This window comes from Euprymna scolopes, chromosome 22 (assembly GCF_053919585.1).
Source record: "Euprymna scolopes isolate OS-2025 chromosome 22, ASM5391958v1, whole genome shotgun sequence".
Lineage (NCBI taxonomy): Eukaryota > Metazoa > Mollusca > Cephalopoda > Sepiida > Sepiolidae > Euprymna > Euprymna scolopes.
Window position 1 is genome coordinate 111,029,618 of NC_136503.1, and position 16,884 is coordinate 111,046,501.

The following is a 16,884-nucleotide window of genomic DNA, read 5'->3' on the forward strand; positions in this document are numbered from 1 at the left end:
TATAAAAATGTTTTGTAAATATGTATATGAAAAAAAATGCACTCTATATAAAAATGTTTTGTAAATATGTATATGAAAAAAAAAATGCACTCTATATAAAAAAGTTTTGTAAATATATACATGAAAAAAAAATGCACTCTATATATCTTGGTTGTGAAAGTCTGAACACGTCTTAATTTATATTTGTTTGCAGAGGTCATATGTGTGAGCAAAGATCAAGGTCAAACAGATTTCAATCGAAATCTGTTCTTTTGTTTTTCTCAATCCAATAATTTAAATATACGTAACATATATAGTTCATAGAATGTAAAAGATATTTTATCAGTTCATTTGAATTAATTTCAGTTCAAACGAAATGCAAATATTTTTACAAAAAAACGTAACATTAAAGAAAGAAAAGTTAACAGCTCAATTTTGACCCACACAATCTGTTTCAGCACCTGCTTGAAAACTTGATAGACATGTAAAAATGCGATTCGCTGCATTTTTTAGTGATGCAGGTAAACAGAAGATGTCGCAAGTAATAGATGTCCAGCCAAAGGAAAAAAGGAAGGGGGCACAGAAAATTGAAAATATCTCTGGTTAGTGTCTGGCTTCCTAAATGTTTTTTTAGTTTGAAATAAATTAAGTGCCTCTTTAAACAGAGGAATCCGTTTTTCTCAATTGATTGACGTCCTTATTCTTCTTGTCTGGATCCAATAATTTAAATATACGTAACATATATTGTTCATAGAATGTAAAAGATATTTATTCAGTTCAAATGAAATGCAAATATTTTTATTACTTTTTTTTCCACACAAAAAAATGTAACATTAAAGAAAGAATTGTTAACAGCTAAGTCTTACCCAACACAATCTCTACATTCAATTTTTTTACCCACCAAAAATCAATAAACATGAAAACATGCACTTTGCTGAATGTTTTAGTGATGCATGTGAATGGAAAACATCGCAAGAAAAAAAGGAAGGGGACACAGAAAATTGAAAATATCTCTGGTTGGTGTCCTAAATGTATTTTTAGTTTGAAATAAATTGTCTCTTTAAATGATGCTACCTGATAGCAACCTATTTGAAAAAAGTCACGATGCTTGATGGATTCCAGGTAATCCTTTTCCTCCTGAGTGTACACTGTCTCGCCGTCATTTGCAGTGGATAGTTCGAGTAGTCAGTTTTTGAGTGATTGGATGATGATCATTGACAAAGGCCAGAATCTAAGACTACTGGTTAGGCGGTGAAAACATTCCAGAAGATGGGAAGAGAAGACAGAGCTGGCTTTCTGAACTGATAGAGGCAGTTGGAGTTGGTTATTCAAGAAAGCAGTTAGTTTTTCTGAGGGATGGTGGTCAGTTGTGTTGGTGTGTCTCTTCAGGCAAGGTAGATTCTTGGAACTCTTAACTAAAGAATTGTGTTGATTGAGTTTATATCTTAGTTTCATTATTATCAGTGTCAGCGACCAGTTTAGTCAGGTAAAAATATCACTTTGCACATCTGCTATTCAACCAAGGAGGGCAGATGCCATTTTGAATTCCAAAAAAAAAAAGATTTTTTTTTTTTAAAACACTGGAGGTGTGGCTTTGGTTTGAAAGGCGAGTTAGTTATTTCCTTTTGAAACAAAAACTAAAAGCCTAATTTTTGATAATCCATGGAATAAAGAAAACTCAAACTTACCATATGCTATATTCTCAATAAAAGTTCCGGGGTAAGATCTATACATAACTCTATCACACCAGGAAGGCACATTGATTCGATCCTAGAATGAAATAGATAATAAAAAAAAAAATGCAATAAAAATTTTTCAGAAATTAAAATAAATAGTACAAAATCACAAATTCTATTTCAAGATATGTTCAGAATTTGGTTCTTGTCCAGAATTCCCCTATATTAAAAACAAAAATTTAAAAGTCTCCATGATGTATGTATACTCATGATAAAACAAATATGTTCCTAAATGCATGTAAATTGATCAAGTAGTTTTATTTTTAAAAATAAAAATTAAATTTTTATGAGTATCCAAGGAGTGGCTGTCTTGACTGTCATTTAGAAAACAATCTTGAGAAACAATAATTCAAACCTTAATGCCGTTTAAAATCATTCTTTTCATCTGGGAATATGAAGCACTACCGATACCATACAAATACAAAGGTTGCAGTGTTCTATGACAAAGTTATACAGGCAAGCAGATACATAATAGACAAGGCCATTAAGCTAGACATTGTAATATTGAACAAGCCTTAAAAAACTGTGCAGTATTGATTTCCTCATTCCAAATGATTACGCCTTTAATAGAGCTGTACGAGAAAAATAGCAACATATTATTCCTGTCCTCTCACTTATTAAATCCTTTCTTTCTGATAGATTTATAAGCGTAGTGATTGATGGGCAGAAATCAGAAGCTCATAGTATCAACATTAGTGTCCGTTAAGGTTCCATCTTAGGCCCAAATCTCTTCCTGATCTTCATCAATGATCTCCGAAATCACATTCTTAAATTATTCATAGACATTTACGTAAACGGCACCACAATCTATGGTAACACTTCAAAGGCTGTAAATGATCAAAATCTTTCTGATTCTCTCTCTTTTCATCTTGAGCACATGGTGCAATCGGGAAAGAGGTGGCTGGTTAATTTTAATGCATCTAAAACCAAGCTTCTCTCTTTTCATCATAATTGCTCTGACACCTATCTGGCCCAAATTGATGGATGGCTCTCGTCTTGGGGAAGCACAATGTCTTGACAAACTTTTGAGACTGACCTTCACTCCTGATCTGAAATGGAAGGTATGCATCAAATCTGTTGCCAAGATTGCTAGAAAAATGGTTGGATCATTCTACCACTCCAGTAGATATCTCACTGCTGATTCAATCCTCTATGTATAAGAACCAAGTATGTCCTAGGATGGAGTACTGTTGTCACATCTGGGCAGGAGCTGCTCGGCAGCCTATCTTACCTTGGATAGAGTACAAAACTGGCTTTGAAACCTAGTAAGTGATGCCCTTTTTTCTTCCCTGCAACTCCTTTCACACAGAAGAGACATAATGAGACTGTCTCTGCTCTATTGTTATTTTCATGGCAAGTGCTCGTCTGAGCTCCAATCTATCGTCTCTCCTTTGCCAAACTTTCACAAAAAACACTTGACTAGCAACAACACTATCAACAATTTCCTCCACTCTCTCTCTCTCTCTTTGTGCTTAAATCTAAATGCAGATTCTATGAACAAAGTTTCTTTCTTAGAAATGCCCGCTTGTGGAACACTGTTCCATTGGCCTGCTTCCTGACCAACTACAATATGGTAGCCTTCAGGTCCAATGTTGAGTAGTCCTCTTAAATAATCCAAATTCTATCCAATCTACACCATTAATTATTACTACACTACCACCATACATTCATTAACCCTTATTCTCAAATGGCTTTCAGGCCTTGATAAGTGGTGACTTCACTGTAAAAAAAAAAAACAACTTTTTTTTAGAATAAATAAATAAAACCACTTGATTAATTTTTGGAATATGCTATTTTTTGTTTTGTCATGGGTACATACATCATACAGATTTTTGTTTATTTTTGTTGTTTTTTTTTAAATATAGTAGGAAATTCTAGACGAGAACCCAGAATTTTCACCCATTCTTTATGTTGAGCTGTGGTGCTCATTCTGTTCAGCTTTAGAATATCCACCTTCCCAGGCCTTACCATCTCACTCATTGGGAAATGTCAACAGGACTGCACTGATTTATTCTCCTCCACCTCCTGGCTTTATACCACATCTGTAAACATCAAAGGACATCCTATGTGTCATTAACCCTAGGCAGGTTGAATCAGCTTTTTTTACCAAAGGGGGAAGACTCAAACGAATATTATATTCACAAGCGGACCCCAGTCACATGTGTATCTCAGGAGAGATGACAGCATTAGGTTTTTGCAGTTCTTGCAGGAAGGTGTCAACGTCCTCCTATTTACAATGTCTGCTATTCCTAAATGATCACCCATCTGGTACTGACCAGACTCAACATTACTTAACTTTAGTGATCTAATGAGAATCTGTGTATCAACATGATTATGCTTTATAGACAAGTCATAGCAAACATGTTGATCTCTTAGAAGTCAGCCCAAAAACGCAGAAAAGAGGAAGTGGAGTTGTGATTCGCACTTTTCTTATCAAAGACTATTTCGTTAAATTAAGCGATGCTTGATCGTCTCGTGATCACATGATCTGTAATTCCATGCACTAATAAAAGAAATGTACTGCATAAATGTTTTAAACTTACTCCAGTGGTCTTTTTTACTTTTCGCCAGTTGTATACCAATTTTCCTTTCGCTCCTCTCTCCATTCTGTAGCTTGGTAGGAATGTAATGGGTTCTTCACCTGTGGAAAAAAAAAGAACAAAAATCAATAAAACAGTTGTACTAAAAGAGTAAATAATAAAGTATTATGTATATCCAGATTTTCGGTCAAAAACCGATTAAAAAGTTTGCCCTATATCTGAATACACTTTATATAAAATTTCAAATGTTCAGATCAAAAATTGGCTGAGAGGTCCAATTTTTTTTTAAACTTTGACCCCAATTTTGACCCCTTAACATTTATTATTTTGGGCTCAAATCAAGCTAAAAAGTTTGATCGATGTTCAAGGAACTTACATCTAACATTTCAAGTGTTTAGACCAAAAATTGGCGGAGGAGTTTGGTAGAATTTTCAAAGGTCAACTCTTTCAACTTTGATCCTTTGACAGCCAAATTTCTGTCCGAAAACCGATTAAAAAGATTTTCTCAAATCTCAATACACCTTATGTCAAATCTCGAGTCTGTAGACTAAAAATTGACAGAGTAGTTTGGTAGGGAAATGTACACACACAGACACGCACACAGACAGGCAATTTCACTTTTATAGATATACTAGCATTTGAGCCCGGTGTTGCCCGGGTGTTTGAATGTGTATGTTGAGCAAAAACAAAAAAAAAAGTGGTAGTAGGAAGGCAGGCTCGAACCCGTACCGCGAATGAGGAAAAGAACGGGGAAAAAAACCTGACATCTATGCTGTTACGACCACCACCAAACCGGAAGTGACATTTTTAAAATTAAGGCTAGACAATCGAAAGGAGAGGATGACTTAGAAAAGTTCCCAGTTGAAGGTGAAGATATTAATGTTTTTAGCCAATTTTTCGATATTTGTCGTCTGAAAGGTCGGCCCTTAAAATGATACTAATCTTGGTAAAATCCGTCGCCTCTGTCAAAAGTTTTAGGCAGATATTTATGCATACATACATTTATATATTGGTAACTAAAAATTTTCGACCTAAACCGATTAAAAAGCTTGCTCTATCTCTGAATACCCTTATGCCAAATTTCAAATGCTTAGACCAGAAAATGTCTGAGTAATTTGGTAGAGACCGCAGAGGTCAATTTTTAAAAAACTTTGACCCCTATTATAACACCTTAACATTTATTGTTTTGGGCTCAAATTATGTTATTAAGTTAGATCCATGTCCAAGGAACCTATATCTAAAATTTCAAGTGTTCAGACCCAAAATTGTCTGAGGAGTTTAGTAGAGTTCTCAAAGGTCAAATTGTTGAACTGAATTTCTGGCCGAAAACCAATCCCAAAGATTTTCCCAAATTTCAGTACCCTGTATATCAAATTTCGAGTCTGTAGACTTAAAATTGACAGAGTTATTGCGTAGGGAAATGTACACGTACACACACACACACACACACACACGTTCACTTTTATAGATATAGATTGTGTATTTTATCCTGATATGCATGTATGTATATAAATATATCTTTTATAATAAAGTGATACTATTTCACAAATAAATTTTCATACTGATTTCCACATATTTATTCAAAAGAAATCTACATTCAATGAGTAACCTCATTTGCATATTATGTTAAGGAATCCTATTTTAATAATTAACTCAATGTTATTGGTTGGCGCAATAGAATCATTTTAGTTTATTTTTAATTTCATTTATTTCAATCGTTAATAACTGACAACAGTTACGTTTAAAACCAGAAGTTTATTTATTTATTTAAGCTATGAGAGTTATTTCCCTTTAAGCTATGAAAGTTACATCATGTTTGATTTCTATAGACCAAAATAGATGAATCCCTCTGCCCAGCAATATGTTTTGATTGGGCAACACCGGGTATATACAGCTTGTGTGTGTATGTGTGTGTGTGTGTGTGTGTGTGTGTGTGTGTGTGTGTGTGTGTGTGTGTGTGTATTTGAGAACTGGCTTTCTTCTTTGGAAGACAAACTTTTTTTTTAAGTTGCCTGACGAGCATTTGTGGATTTAACAAATCATCCGTCCGAACCATTAGCATATCCAGTGTTGCAACCTTGTAAATTTGTCTATATCAATAAAAATATAGCTTGCTCTTCTTTTATTGGGCACTCTTAATAACCTTGTTAAATTCAAGCGTTTTCTCTTGAGTACCTATAACTTGATGTGTGTGTGCATGTGTGTGTGTGTATATATATATGTATATATATTAGTAAAAAGATCAAAGAAAAGTAATTAAAAACTGAATAAAAAAAGAATGAAATGATAATCATCACATACGGAATCCAACAAAGGCATCCTTGCAGTCCTGAGCCATCTTTAACTGATCTAATTCAAGTAAACTATCAATATCTCCATCGCGTAATTTGTTGAGGACACACTGGAATGAAAACACAAACAAAAATCAGATCATCATTTATAATAAAGAACGTACAAAAAATAAATCACTCAAACACAATCACATCATCAGATTTAGTAAACTTGAAATACCCAAGTTTTCAATCTGTGTCGTTAACCACTTAGCTGCTGTCAAAGAGGGTAAAAACGGCATGGAAACCCTTTGTGAAACTTCTGATTTTATGACCTGCAGCCATTAAGGAAGGAAGTAGATTGATTGATTGATTTTATGGCATATCAACGTATGTGGTCATTTAGTGCCAGAGTCTTTTATATCCATTAATAGTTATAGGTTTTATGTATCTGGTGTTCAGTGTCTATGTTTATATAGTTAGATAAGGTATTTTTTTTTTTTTTTTAATTTTGTTGAGTAACCCTGTTATCTTCAGATATTTGAGAAGAGTATTTGGGTCTACATGAGTGAATATGTCTTTTACAGTTTTTTCATTATATAGATTCAGTCGGGTTTGTTTTCAAGTCTTCGCATCTTGTTAATATGTGATTTACTGTGTATGAGGAAGGAAGTAGGAAAACAAATAAATGTATAGAAATTTGTTCTTAACATAGTCAAAAAATGGTAAGGGTAGATTTAAGTTCAGGGTGTGATCAGGTGACCGAATGACTGACCGATAGAGAACAATGGTCTAAGGATCAAATATATATAGATTACTTGTACTTGTACTTGAAACGACATTCACCCTGGAGGAGTTGAGTCGGCTTCATGAAGATGCACATCTCGTACCACTGCGGCCCAAGCCCGGCGATCGGAGGCAAGATCCCGAGTGAGCAACAGCCAGTCACGTCTCCAACGAGACAGGCCATAGATGAGCGGGCCCGAAATAAGCTCAGCGTCGGCTTTGATAGTCCCGAGCCACGTTCTTAGCTGGCCACCGACACGTTTTTTCCAGCCGGGTAGAGGACGTGGGGAGATAGCCTCGTGGATAAAGACCCCTTTAAGAAAGGTGACAAACGGACATGTAGTAACTACAGAGGCATCAGCCTTATAGATGTCGCTGCCAAAGTCTTCACTATCCTCATTCTGAGACAGTTTCAATACGAAAGGGACAGAAGGACTCGTCCTAACCAATGCGGATTCCGACCTGGCCGCGGATGCGTTGCCCAAATATATATAGATATATATATATATATATACATATAGGTATTTTGAAGGGAAGATTACTGTGAGTCAGGTGAACAATAGGAGCGATACTTGATCAGGTGAGAGTGGGAGTCAGTTGGATGCTTCGTTAGTTGAGGCCTGAACTCTGAAATGGGCAGTTGGATTTCGGATACAACTGAGGGGAATTGATCGCTCAGAGGTTCCCAAAGGAGATGAACTGATGGAAAGTAACATGGCCTTGACAGAATGTGCATATGGATGAGTGTGTAGAGTGTTGATGGGGTCACACACACCCATAGTCCAACTGTAAATGTTAAGTATCAGAGTCTGCATTTTCTTTTTTCTTCTTGGATTTTGTTTTATTTATTTATTTTGTTATTATATACTTGTGGATAAAGGCGCTGCCCATCAACAGCTACCAATACGAGCAAAACGACAATGCAGCCAGACTTAGAACGATGAAAGATGGAGAACAAAGCCATGGCACACAATGTTTGGGGTTGTCGGGCAGGGTAGCATGTGGTAGCTCAATTTTAGAAACCATAAAAACTATGCCATCGATGAATAATGAACACACAAATGAACAAAAACCTGCTTTCAAATTGAACTTTATCGCAATAATAGATAAAAAGTACTGTGATTCAGATGTGTATAATGTTTATATACTTATGCATATAGGATTTATTCCTAAACTGATTAACCGATCATTATGCTATGTGCAACCACACCCCATCACTTTGGTTTTACGTTAACTCTCAGAGAAACGTAAGTATACCAGAAAGGAAAATCATGGATGAACACAATCAGCAGCATCATGTGGAAAATGTGGGATATATTTAGTTCCATGCAAGAGCGAGAGGGGTAAAAATGGCATGTGAAACTTCAGATATTTCTGATGTTTTAAAAAATTTTAACAAATATCAATTACTAAATATTCCGCAAATTTTTGTTTTTTTGGATACGAGTGACGTTTCAAAAGTTATGCCTATTTTTTTTTTATTCCATACAAATGAATCAGAAGGGATTGTAAATTGCATTTTTATGATGACTGAACTCATGCATTCATGAACTGAAGTAGATATTGACAGTGTGTAACTCTAGGAAAGCAACTCCTCTCATACGGTCCTGGATATGACCTAAAACTATATCCGATGGTGAGGCCCCACCTTGCAGGCCTTGGGGAGTGTGGAGCCACCCTTTAATTGCCATTGCTCCCAGGTCCACTCTGACCCGGAGTGGTAGTACCTGTTAGGGTCCCAACTATGGGTTAAATAGAATCTGACTTAAAAAAAATATATATACTCAATTAAAAATCGTTCCTCAAAATAACTAGATTCGGCATTAAATAACCTGAAAAAAGTTGATATGCCGTAAAACAAAAACAACCAACCAACTCCTCTCATGGACATTAGAAGCAGAGATTCGTCATTGAATTCCTGATAAAAGTACATTAATAATGGTGGTGACTATTGAATGTTTATGAAGCCAATGCAGTTGATGTCAGCAAATTTAGAAGATGGACTCCTTGATTTAAGAGTGGTGACAGAGGTGTTTTAAAGTGCACTCTGGACTTTTATGACCCAAGCATCAAAAAGTGCTGGCAAAAGTTCATTGAGAATACTGGTAGCTATGTGAGGACATTTTTTTTTTTTTTTTTTTACATGGGGGTCACCACTTATCAAGGCCCAGGAGCTGCTCGGGGATAAGGGTTATTGTGTGTACACTAATCAGTGGGATAGTATCGTAGTAATAGTTAGTATTGGGGATTTGATAGGTGTCATTACTTAAGGGGGCGGTTCATCAGGAATTTGTTTGTGTTGGACTTGAAGACATCCAAGTTGAATTCGGGAGGGGGAAACAGGCAAGCGGCAGAGAGTTCCACAGCCGTGCAGTTCTGTTTATTTATTTTGTTATTATATACTTGTGGATAAAGGCGCTCCCCATCAACAGTTACCAGTATGAACAAAACGACAATGCAGCCAGACTTAGAACGATGAAAGATGGAGAACAAAGCCATGGCACACAATGTTTGGGGTGGTCGGGCAGGGTAGCATGTGGTAGCACAATTTTAGAAACCATAAAAACCATGCCATAAATTCAGAAACACAAAAGGTCCCTCGTTTTAATAGTACCACTCCCGTCTTCAACATTCTAGTTTTTGAGTCAAAAAAATGAAAAAAAAAAGGAGGCCTTACTTTTGGAATGACCCTTGTATTTTCTGGAATCAAAATCATGCAATGCATTTATACAGATAAACATGCAACAAACTGCGATCAGTAAATAATAACGCTTACTTGAATATTTTCTTCTACTCTGTAATTGAGATCTCCAAACCAAAAAACATGGTGGAATTGATTCGTAACATCAAACACGTTGAGATGTTTCTGTCCGAGAAACAATCCTTTGATGATATCACGATAATTCTGATTACGCCTGCAATAAAGAGACACACAATCAAGAACATACTAGAGATGAGACCCACACTGCATTCAAAGATTGTTGCCTTATAATATCCTAACCCTACTATTTGGACCATCACTAGGAGGATGGCAGATATGGGTTCAAATCTTTCCAAAGCAAAATGAAAGCAACTCAATATTATATTTCTAAATTTTTGAGGTGAGAATTAATAATGCGTTATTTGGATAACTGTTCTCATTTTGGATATTATTCTCAAAACGTTTTTTGGCCGTTTTAACCTTTGACCTACTTCGGGTTACAGTTATTTTGTTGAACTTGGAATTACCTTGTTAGAGTGTTTAAAAAGTCGACTTAGCAGTGTTTCTGGTAATTGGCATTGAAGCAATATTATCTGAATCAAATTAGTTATAGTTTTATAACATTTTGGTTCAATTAATAATTTCATGATCAAATCAAATAAGTAGGTTATATTATCACAACATTGTTTGGACTTTTAATTATTGGTATTTATTTGTTTCCCCACAAAAGCAAAATGTGACACAAGGTCGTTTTTAATGTGGGGGGAAAAACCAGCTCCCCAAAAGAAGGGCAAAAAGGGGCACTCTGGCAGTATCCAAAAATAGTAATTGTCTCAGTATAGAGGGTTTCCTCTCCATTGACCAATGACAAATTAACTTAGGTGTGGCATTAGAACAGATGGCATTTATTTGATTTCCCACGAAAGCAAATTGGACACGAGGTCGTTTCTTAATGTGGAGGAAAACCAGCTCCTCCAAAAAAGGGGGAACTCTAGACAAATTAACTTAAGTGTAGCATCAGAATAGATACTACACTTTGATCCCAGCGTGAAGGCCAAAGACCTTTTAATTATTAATTGAACCAAATTGCTATAAAACTATAACTAATTTGGTTTAGATAATATCGTTTCAATGACAGCCATCTTAAATATTATTTTATTATTGGAATCCTTTGAGATGAGTAATTTATTTATTTATTTATTTACTTGCAGACTGTTATCCTTATCTTAATGGTTGTTGTTTCATGACGTTTCGGCCAATTATTTCAGGCCAGAGAAATAGTTTTCCGAAACATCATGAAACAACAACTATGAAGATGAGGATAACAGTTCACAAATAAATGAATAAACAAATAAATAAATAAATAAATAAATAAACAAATAAATAAATAAATAAACAAACAAACAAACAAACAAATAAACAAACAAATAAATATAGCCATCTTAAAGATGAAAATTTAAATACAACCTCAGTTTAAAATAAAACCTGCTAATCTTGAAAGTATATTCAATTAAAAAAAAAAAAAAAAAAATTATTTAACAGAAGAAATGAAATTATTACAAACTGTAGACATAGAATAATCTTTACTTTTGCTTAAAAATAAAATTTATAAAATTATGCTACAAGCAAAAGTGAGCCTTGGCTGATATCAACAGAATCTAACTTAATTTTGAAGTAGAAATAAAAAATGTTAAAAGTAGATTTAACTTTATGGAGTGAAGAGAAGATAAGTGTTTTATACAGGCAATGTAAAAAAAAATTTGCTTGAAGTTGAACTGAAGTGACCAAGTTGAGTGGGTGGTGAAATGTGTGAATATTTTAAATACATTAAGAACCAACGAAGTTAAGAATTGTAACAATATACATATTAAAAAAATATACATATTAAAAATATATATATATGTAGAAAAACATGTTACTCGTTACTCTCACTTCTCCTTATTTGTCCCTCAATCCTCATTTTAAATGAGTGATTTTTCTGACAAAGGGTGAAGAAAAAGCTGCTTTCCAAGACTGTAGTACTTTGTGAACAGTAGCCTGAGATGTCGGGGAATCTTCTGTTTCTATGTCTATTCTTGTAGCCATGTCACTAGTAAGGGTGCTGGAGGTAAACGTTTCATCTGGGCTGACGTTATCCGCCTGATAGTCAGGGACCCGAACCTTGGATTAACCACTAAGGAGGCTGTCCTATCCGCAGGTGCAAAGTACCGGGGATACTTTATTGCCATCTGGTGAATGGATTCTGGACCATGCAGAAGTTTCTGGTGGGGCCTCTCGATGTCAACCTAGTGGGTAATTGTTACGGCTTTACCTTATCATGTGCTACAAAAAAAAAAAATTTCCTGCCTTTTTCTCTCCTGCTTTCCCTCTCTGTCCTGCTATAACCAAGTCTGTTGACCTGTTCCACAAATCCCAAATCCTCAACATGAAATATCTCCAGAAAAAAATCACGAATAAACCTAGAACCCCATCCTCCAACGTAGACCATACTACTATGTCCCCTTCTCCAACATCAGGGGTTTACGTTCCAACCTTCCAGAAGTTGAAACCCAATTACAGGAGACAAAACCAGACATATTCTTCGTAAGTGAAACTGGCATAGGGCTGACCACTTCCCGAGACGAGTTCATAATTGTCAAAAATTTTCCCCACTCTTTATCTGTGCCAAAACCAAAACGTAGATTCCATGAACAAAGCTTCTTTCTTAGAAGTGCACGCCTGTTCCGTTTGCCTGTTTTCCACCTGACTACAACTTGGATGTCTGCAAGTCCAACATAAACAAATTCCTGATGAACCACCCCCTTAAGTAAGACACTTTATCAAATCTCAACACTAACGTACTGTACATGCAATAACCCTTATCCCCGAGTGGCTTCCGGGCCTTGGTAAATGGTGACCACCTTGTAAAAAAAAAAAAAAAAAAAAAGCACATTTGACTAGAAAAGATACGATAGAATCTCAAATTGAATTGCACAGTAAGTCTGATTATTTTCTTTGATGGAATAAAACAAATGTTTCTGTGCAGCTTACTTGCCATAAGTATATATTTATACTACTATAGTACTATATTTCTTAAACATATTGAGTACGCTACCTGAAGAATATTCTTCATCTTGAATGTCTACCCATGCGCATGATGAAGGGCCCTTTCATGCGCACTTATGATGGGTGACTACCCGCAGCTGAACCTGGAAATGGTCGTTGGACCGAGATCCGATTCTAAATGCTACAAATTGCATTCTTTATCCCTAGGTCATATGGAAATGAATACGACTGGAGAGCTAAACATTTTGGCTTTGATTCTAGCTGATGATACCCAAGTCATATTCTTCTTTTTACTTTTGAAATCATTAGTATATATTGGGTACAATATAGTAAGCAATAGAGAATTGGCTCTATAATGATACATATGAAGTCTTCATAAATTAAAATATTGGTCAACACTTATCAAGGCCCGGAAGCCACTCAAGGATCAGGGTTATTGCAAGTACAGTACGTTAGTGTGGAGATTTAATAAAGTGTTTACTTAAGGGGGCAGTTCATTAGGAATTTGTTAACGTTGGACTTTATGGCATCCAGGTTGTAGTCAGGTGGGAAGCAGGCAGACGGAACAGAGTTCCACAGGCGTGCAGTTCTAAGAAAGAAGCTTTGTTCATGGAATCTACGTTTTGATTTAGACACAGATAAAGATATTGTTCGACTTTTGTTGTGAATAAAATTTAATTTGATATAGATTTTCACTCTTTCATTTCAAGTTGTATAATTCTCTCTCTTTTTTTTTTTTTTAAAACTCACGTTCACCCTAAACAAATTATACTACCACTTGGACACAAGAGGCTACTATTTGGGATCATGCTTAGGAAAGATGAGCAAAATGTTGGTTTACGTTACATTTAAACTTCTTCATATCAGTGCAGTCAGGGAAGCAGGCAGTAGGAAGGGAATTCCAAAGTCAAATTGTTCATGGGAAGAAACTATTAGAGTAGAAAACTCTGGCATTTAGGGACCTCAACAGTGAAGGGGTGTGATTTTGTTGATGTGAGTTTGTCGGGGATATGTATGTTGAGGAGACGCAAGTGCAATGAGTTCATCCGAACACATTGCATTTAAACACTTGTAAAGCAAGCACAGAGATGCAACATTGCAGAGATGGGACAGGAGGTGGAGTTTAGTTGACAAAGCGGGACTTATTAGATTGGAGAGTCATTTTTGGACCCTATCCAAGAGGGGGAGACTAACAGTAGATGCACCAGCCCGGATGTGGCAACAATACAGTTGTTGACATAAGACTTATCTTTTTAGTTTGATGCAATTATCAGTCAGTGAAGAGAAGTACAATTCTCAGTTAACCAATAGAGACAGAGGAAGGAAAGAACTTACCTGGCCAGTCTTTCACTCCGAGAGGCAAGATGTGTATTGATGAAGCAAAAGGACGTTCCGTTGAAATACATGGAGATTGCAACAGCTCCCTTATTACCTGGAAAAAAAAAAAGATTTGTATTTTAACATTCCATAAAGACAAGTTGGTTCATCTCCAGAATTCCCCCTTATATTAAAACAAAAAGAAAAAAATCTATATGATATACACACACACATGACGAAATGAAAATATCATACTCCAAAAATCATCTAAATTAATCAAGTACTTGTATTTTTATAAAGAAAATCATTTTTAGGCGATTAACGGAAATTTGTAGGCATTACAACATAAATCTCGCAAGTATTAAATTAATAAGTTATCTCCCTTTATTTTTTAGATTGTTTTCAGAATGGTGAACAAGATGGCTGCTTTTTGGTTACTCATAAAATTTAATTTTCTATTTTGAAAATAAAACTACTTGATCAATTTATGTGATTTTTGAAATATGATATTTTTGCTTCATGATGGGTATGTTTATCATTTAAATTTTTCTTTATTTTTGTTTTTTAGTGCAGACGACATTCTGGACAAGAATCGACTAGTTTCTTTTTTTTTTATTATTAAATCACCAGTTTATCAAGTTTTTAACAGTCATTTGAGGATAAGAGTTATTGAGATGGATAAATTGTTTGTTGAATGATGAAGAATATCCATATTTACATACTATTCACTTTTTTGAAAAGATAATAAAAAAAAATGTGGCACAAGGCCAGCTTAATTGAGCCCCCATCACCCCAAAACTTTGATCCAGCTGAAGGAAGAAAAAGAAACAAAATTGATCACGTGTTGGTTAATCAAGAATTGATTCTCACCTTTCCTCCTGCGTTGTTTCATGCTTTGTTTAAATATTGCCACCTAAACTAAAACATATTTGAGTTTGAAGAGGGTAATTTGTGCTCCATTCTTTTTTTTTTTTCAAAGTTACCACTTATCAAAGCTAAAAGCAACTCGTGGATAAGGGTTAATAAGATGAATGGCTTATCAGTTGAATGATGAAAATTATTATGAGAAGTATTATTTAATTAACTGGAATGTTTATTGAGATGAGTATTATTTATTCATTTATTTATTGAGCACTATTATCTTCATCAACAACTAAAAGATGAGGATAATAGTCCGCAATAAATAAATGAATATTATGAGAAGATTGAAAATGTTGAATGAAACAAACAAAGATGTATTTGTGCACATTGGATTTTTGTAGCCTGAAGGGAGGCGGTACTGTGGTAATATGTTCCTTAAAAACAACAAAAATTGGTAATTTGGTTTGTTAACAAATGTTAAAAAGATGACTTAACTCGATACAACATTCACCCAGAATGGGTTGAGCAAGCTACTACTACAGAATACACAGCATCCACAATGAACACAGATCATACCCAACAATCCATAGTAGCAAAAATAGTTATGGGAGCAGCGGCGAATATTATAGACCTGTGAACCAGAACTAGGTTTAACGTCGGCTTTAATAGTGTATAACCACGTCTTTAGCTGACCTCCTGGATGTCTTCATTAACCTTAAAGTGGTTCTGGAGAAATGGCTTTGTTGACAAAAAAACTTCCTGTGTTGCAGCATGCAGTGTGGCCAAATCAACAAAGTCTCCTCTTTAAAAGAGATTGGTTGAGGAAATGATCCTTTATCGGATCCTTATTTGTGTATTGGAGATGAAATGGTGTCAGTGGATTCGCAGAATTCAGCAGAGGCAGTACAAGTCAAACACTCCCAGCCTTTTGAGATTTGCAGCTCTTATTGACCACGTTTCACATCTGTAGAGAAGACTCGTCCGAACAAGCACCTGATAAATCTAGACTTTTTGTTCCTATTGTAATGTTTGGTTAAGACAACAGACAAAGCTTTAGGCAGTTAATAACATGCTGGGTGTCATTGATTCAGAAACTGATGTCATCATACCCCTGATCTATGGTGACAAACAGGGATGAGGGTTTATGAGATTAATAGAATGATGGAGAATATTATGAGAGGATTGAAAATGTTGAATGGAATAAACAAAATTGGATTACTTATGATGATGGTTTATGGCAAGTATTTATTAGATTTGAAGATAGCCATGTTGTAGCTCACAGGGAAGCAACTCCATGGTAACATGCATTACAGGTGGGTAAGAAACTTTGTTCATGGAAATTCTATTTGATATAAGGCACATGGAGGAAGAAAGGAAAATTCAGATCTGGCAGCATTACTCCATTTGAATAACATATGTTTTAGAGGACAAGTTTCTTGCATAATTCTGAGTGCATTTTTTTATATTCTTACTAGTGATGGGAAGATTTCAATATTTTCCCTGATTCTAACACAATTATTGATTCTGTTCTAAATTCTTGATTTTGATTCTTTTTAAACTTCTAAATATAGAGTTGTTGTTTTTTTTAAAGAAGGGAAGGGTTGGATTACTGCAAAATCTCATGTAATATGTGAATATCATTTCGTGAA

The 16,884-nt window shown here is 35.2% G+C and overlaps 1 protein-coding gene across 11 annotated transcripts in view; it reads right to left on the reverse strand.

The window, feature by feature from the left end:
- Positions 1 to 16,884, reverse strand: part of LOC145243643 (phosphatidylinositol 3,4,5-trisphosphate 5-phosphatase 2A-like) — a 399,304-nt gene that overhangs the window by 110,578 nt on the left and 271,842 nt on the right. For all 11 annotated transcript variants that reach the window (XM_080106681.1, XM_080106678.1, XM_080106675.1 and 8 more), the window contains 5 exons: positions 14,393 to 14,489; positions 10,088 to 10,226; positions 6,557 to 6,656; positions 4,259 to 4,356; positions 1,668 to 1,749 (listed from right to left, as the gene is read on the reverse strand). In XM_080106681.1, the coding sequence (XP_079962807.1) occupies positions 1,668 to 1,749; positions 4,259 to 4,356; positions 6,557 to 6,656; positions 10,088 to 10,226; positions 14,393 to 14,489 (516 nt within the window). The remainder of the gene's footprint in view (positions 1 to 1,667; positions 1,750 to 4,258; positions 4,357 to 6,556; positions 6,657 to 10,087; positions 10,227 to 14,392; positions 14,490 to 16,884) is intronic.